At 41.7% G+C, this 5684-nt stretch overlaps 1 protein-coding gene across 1 annotated transcript; it reads right to left on the bottom strand.

Annotated features, from left to right (window-relative positions):
* Positions 1–1308: 1308 nt before the first annotated feature.
* Positions 1309–5412, bottom strand: CCR10 (C-C motif chemokine receptor 10). The gene is made up of 2 exons (XM_089532212.1): positions 5386–5412; positions 1309–2694 (listed from the first exon to the last, which is right to left on the bottom strand). Exons 1-2 carry the CDS (start codon positions 5410–5412, stop codon positions 1630–1632), a joined length of 1092 nt encoding a protein of 363 aa, XP_089388338.1. The 3' UTR covers positions 1309–1629.
* Positions 5413–5684: the final 272 nt, after the last annotated feature.

Here is a 5684-nt window from a genome sequence, read left to right as displayed (position 1 = left end):
GTGGCACTATTACTTCCCTTGATCTAGACACTATACTTCTATTGATGCACCCTAAAATTGCATTGGCCTTTTTAGCTGCCACATCACACTGTTGACTCATGTTATTATATAAAGCCTCTGCATTTGACAAGCCTCCCATATAAACCAGGAGCCTGGTCTTTTGCCTCCACCTAATCGAGAAAGCAGAACCTTCTAACTGCTGAATGTCTGACTCCTGTGCAGAGCTTTTGCCTCTAACCTCAGAAACCTGAGTAAAGTTTGGATTTTTTTTTAAAAAAGATTATAAACCACAGAATGCCCTCTGGGTATGCTAGCTGCCCCATTCTGAAGAGTTATACGCTAGTAACTTGTTAGTGGCAAACACAAGTGCAAGCTGTGCTACATGTGTGAAGTGATTATTTTTAACAATGCATAACGGTTGTATCAAGCAGATAGTGATGTAAACAGAGTTCCACATGTGGGATTATTAAACATGCAGGAACATATTGAAGTACACTTAGAAGCATGCAAATACATGTTGTCTCTATGCATTGTCTGTTTGCCTTGCTCACTGAGGTTATTACATGGGTTGTCAGCCATTGACCATTGATCCATATATGTTGCACTACATTGGTACTTAGTGCAGGGTTGTGTACTCTGACTCTGGAGACCAGGATTCAATTTCCAGCTTGGCCATGAAACTCCCTGGGTGACCCTGGACAAGTCACATGCTTTCAGTCTCAGAGGATGGCAATAGCAAACATCCTCTGAACAAATTTTGCCAAGAAAACCCCATAATAGAGTCCCCTTAGGGTTTCCATAGGTCAGAAATAACTTGAAGGCACACAACAACAACAAACAGGGTTGTGTAATATGACCCCTCAAGTGGATATTTATGCTACATTGAAGCAATACAGAATCTTAGCCACAGTCCCCAAATGTAACCTTTTCATGTTCTCGATCTGACTAAAGGACATGCCCTCAGTTTTGAATGGCCATTCCAAATGGCCATTGACCACTCTTCATTCTCTTTTTGCTCTAGATTTTGCTTGTTTCATAGATATGACTACAGGGACCACATAGCCCTCAGAGGAGACCAATAATGAGACTTAAAAACATGGTTGATAACATCATCCTAAATAAAAGTTTTTATTGTTAAAAGATAACAAAAATATGGGGTAGAACAAGTGAAGTCCTCCAGAACATGCTGACAGTTGTATAGATTGATATTGGATACTGTAACTTCCTTGTTTATAACATAGGCCATCATAATTTAATATGTAAAGGGATCAAATACATATAAAATATAAATGGTACATTAAGTCACTATGTATTTTTATATATATTTTGCATTTTTATATACTAAACTGTGTTGGCCCATGACTGTAAACAATGTCTGATGTGAAGTCGAATGCTTTCGCAGCCGGCATCCATAGTTTTCTGTGGGTTTTTTTTGGGCTATGTGACCATGTTTTAGAAGAGTTTATTCCTGATGCTGGCGAAATGTCAGGAATAAACTCTTCTAGAACATGGCCACATAGCCTGAAAAACCCACAAAAAAAATGTCTGATGTATTCCCAAATGCATAAATCCTCTCCTCCAAAATCTCCAAAATTCCTCCCAGATGCTTGATCGATGTGTCCCAGGTTTTCACAATACTTCTGATATTCCTTCTAGATGAGTTGTGAGCGATACTTGCCGACTAGTGCGCCCCTGCTTTTTACTGCAACACCCCCACTGTCCCAGACAGCCAGCATCCCTGCTTAGCCGTTGGAGGTCCTTACGGAAGTGAACACCCAAGAAGGTATGAAGCACGGGGTTTAGGCAGCAGCGAGCAAATGCCAAGGCACTGGTGATGAGGAGGGCAAGGTCTCGGTGGAAGATGACTTTGCAGCTTGAAGCTTGTTGGCTCATCAAATCAGCTGTGTCCAGTAAGGTGAGCATAGCATATGGTAGCTGCAAAGCTAGAAAGAGGATGACAAGGGCCAAGATCAGCTGCAGTGCTTTGTGGGGCTGGGTACAAGGAGAGGACAGGAGAGTGCGGGCAATGGCTGAGTAGGAAACCACCATGACAGCAAATGGGAGGATGAAGCCTAAGACCACCTGGATCAGGCTAACAGCAGCAGTGACAGTGGCCACTCTGCAGAGCTGAAAGCCCTCATGGTCCTCCATTCGAGCATATAGAAAGTGAGGCAGTGCTAGAGCAGATGAGAATAACCAAATCATTCCTGAGCTTAGTTTGCCCCAGCAGCTGGCAGTAGAGCGTAGGCGATGGGCGACAGGTGCCCTCACAATGGCTACATAGCGGTCCAAGGTGAGGCCTGTGAGGAACAGGAAGCCATTGTAGAAATTAAGGGCATGGAGGCCCTGGAGGGCCTGGCATGTGGCTGTGCCCAGGTGCCAATGGCCCACCATGACAGCCACACCCACTGGCAGCGTCAGGAGGAGCAACAAGTCAGAGAGGGCCAGCTGCAAAAGGAAGACATCACCAAGTGACTGGATGGTGTGGTAACGGATGCGAACCAGCAACAGAATCCCGTTGCCCAGGACCCCCAACAAACAGAGCAGGACAGCCATGACTGGGAGATAGATATGCGCCACAGTCCGGATGACCCCCTTTTCACATAATTCAGGCAGGGTTGGTGGCGATGCATCGTAATCCCACAGGTACCAGTCTGTGCTCGCTGACAGCTCATTTGTCCAAGGGGTCAGCTCCTGCAACAGAAGAGGCAAGTGTTGCTTATTACTGTCCTGCTCTAGGGCAGTTTTAGAGTTTGGAATATTAGGTTTAAAAATTAATTCATTAATATTAATGATTGGAAAATAGATTGATTTTCTGTCATTAATACTGTTCTTTCAGAAGAGTTAACCATTTATTATAATTATTAAATAATTAATGAAGAAATTGGGATTTACAGAAAATGGCATGTTTTGTTGTCACTGGTGCTATAGTTCCCATTTTGTCACTGGCTCTTCTAAAGCATTGCATTTGTCCTTTTAAAATTTGCCTTCCCCAGTGACAAAAAAAAAAATATATATATATATATATAGCAGTTGCAAAGAGTAGAAAGTAGTATGTCTCAGGAATAGATTTAAGTGAAATAACTTTAGGTGACAGACAAATAGTCAGGGCCCTTTCACATGGCAAAATTATAGTACTGTTACACAAGCCTACAAATTTGAAGTTCATAAAAACTTTTGGAAAAAGGATATACCAGTTTTATAGGAATTTGGCTTTCTAAATTAAAAAATGACTTCAGATTTGCTGCATGGCGTATAGTTTTTTTAACAATTTGCTTTGACGTTTAAATGTTGTCATATGTGACTGAATGAAATGATCCTGCAAGGAATAAGAAAGGGGTTAAATACTTCTAATAGACTTTCAAAACATTTTAATTCAGTGATATGAAACACAAACATTTGTTCAAAAGCCTAAAAGAAATCGCACTGGCACATCAGTGCCAGCACTTAAGCAAAGTTGAGAAACAACTGATTTGATAAAAAATATTGAATTTGTGAAAGAACTGTATGGGGTATGACATTTTTATTGTATTTTCTTGAATTCAGCTCCCAAAAATACATTAAAAACAGCTACGAGGTTGGAAAAAAATTCATCGCAGGCCTTTGTTATTGCACTTTAACTGCTATGGCAAGATCCTATGGAATCCTGGGATGGGCAGTTTAGCAAGGAGGAGTGAAGACAGCATTACAGGTGGATAGTGTTACCCTAAAGGGGGGGGACTTGTGGTCCCCACTAACAGTGTCAGCATCCCCTTGGTATTTGGGGGGAATTATTAGCTCAAAAGGAAGACTGCAAGAGGAGGATAACTTTGGGGATCTTTTTACCTGTGTATATCAATTCTAATTATAGAGAGACTCCAGTTTCAATGAATAAGAGAGTTTTATTTTAAAAGGTGCACACAAACACACAAAACCAGTGCAACCTTAAGAACCATACAAGGCTAACAGAAAGAGAGGTGTGCAAGATTGGATAGAGAGGTAGGGGTGTGTGTGTGTGTGTGTGTGTGTGTGTGTGTGTGATAATTCGCTTGAAGAGAGGAATCCGCAGAAGACGGAATGCAGCTTAGACAATGTCTGAAGGTAACACAGTGAGTGGGAGAGACCCTCTGTCCACACAGAGTCCATGGGCATATTGATAGCACGAGGTGAATATGTCTGGAGCTGATATCCATAGAAACAACCATTTAAATTTACTAGATAAAACTAATTAAATGTATTTATTTACTAAAAATTGTACATTTTAGGACAGGATCCTAAAATGTAAAGATATAACTCTGAACACCAAAATGAGGATAGTGCAAGCCAATGTATTCCCCATCACCCATGCATGGATGCATGGGTTGGACAGTGAAGAAAAGTGACAGAAAGCAAATAAACTCATTTGAGATATGGTGCTGGAGAAGAGTGCTGAGATTACTGTGGACAGCCAAGAATACAAACAAATGGGTCCTAGAATAGATCAAATCTGAACTATCCCTGAAAGCCAGAATGACTAAACTGAGGCTGTAGTACTTTGGACAGATCATGAGAAGGCATGAACCACTGCAAAAGACAATAATGCTAGGAAAGATAGAGGGCAGTAAAGAGGAGGACCACATGTAAGATGGTTGGACTCAATCAGAGTGGTCAGAGGGCCTGAACCTGCAGGACCTGAGCAAAGCAGTGGAGGATGGGGGTCTTGAAGATGTCTCATCCATGAGTCGGGGTCGACCCAAGGGCAGTTAACAACAACAAACACCAATTTTTATTCTTAGATGTATTTTGCATTTTTCTGTATTAAATTGTGATGGCCTATATAGTTGTTGTGGTTAACTGCCCTTGAATCAACATTGACTCATGGCGGCCCTGTGTATGAGACATTTCCAAGGCCCCCTATCATTTATTGCTCTGCTTAGGTCTTGTAGGCCCCATTCACACTATGGAAATAACCCAGTGTGAAATTGGGTTGTTTCCATGACGTTCAGACTGGCCCCGAATGCACTTGGCGCCATTTCAGGGGGAGGGGTCAGGGATGGAAAAACCCACTTAACCTGGTGCATTTGACACTGGGTCACTTGCTATGTCTTTTTAAAAGTGCTAGAATGATACGGATTTTCGGTAGTGTGAATTCTGGGGGCTGTAGTTTTGTGAGACATTTAGTCTTTTTTTGTCAGAGAGCTCTTGTGCCAAAAAAAACTACAGTTCCCAGGATTCCACAGCATTGAGCCATGGCAGTTAAAGTGGTGTCAAAATGGATTATTTCTGCAGTACAGATGCAGCCTCTGGCTCCCAATTAATATCTTCTGGAACCAATTGAGTCCTGCCAATGCTCTTCTGAAAGGGAGGTCCTTGAGGTTCTATGTGCTGGCTTATACTACTCTTTAAATCAAGCTAATTCCTGCTTACCTGAAGTTGTGGTTCTTGTTCAACCATCTTAAGAAGGCAGTCAGTGAATATCCTTTGAGGCTTGCTAGAGTTTTATGAGTTGTTTCTGCTCTGCTGTTGTGGCTGATTCTGAAAGCTCCTACTAGTTGATAGTGAGAGAAGTGCACTAAGAATAAAGGTGACATTGGCCTTAGCAGGATTGGATAGGTTTGAACATACTTGTAGATGTGACATGGTGCTGATGGCTGGCATAACAATTTGCCAAAGTATTATGAATAGCAAGCAAAATTTGAATGTGGCTTTTAAAAACCTTTTGAGTA

The sequence above is a fragment of the Sceloporus occidentalis genome, unplaced genomic scaffold (assembly GCF_023333645.1).
Source record: "Sceloporus occidentalis isolate IW3139 unplaced genomic scaffold, rSceOcc1.0.p SCAF_7, whole genome shotgun sequence".
Lineage (NCBI taxonomy): Eukaryota > Metazoa > Chordata > Lepidosauria > Squamata > Phrynosomatidae > Sceloporus > Sceloporus occidentalis.
This window is presented reverse-complemented; position numbering and strand designations above follow the sequence as displayed.

What these genes read in the sequence shown, in the direction of transcription:
- CCR10 (XM_089532212.1), bottom strand. Translation starts at nt 5,412, where the DNA reads ATGGTTGAACAAGAACCACAACTTCAG. An exon ending in AACAAGAACCACAACTTCAG is followed by an intron (nt 2,695 to 5,385) that starts GTAAGCAGGAAT and finishes CTTCTGTTGCAG; the next exon opens with GAGCTGACCCCTTGGACAAA.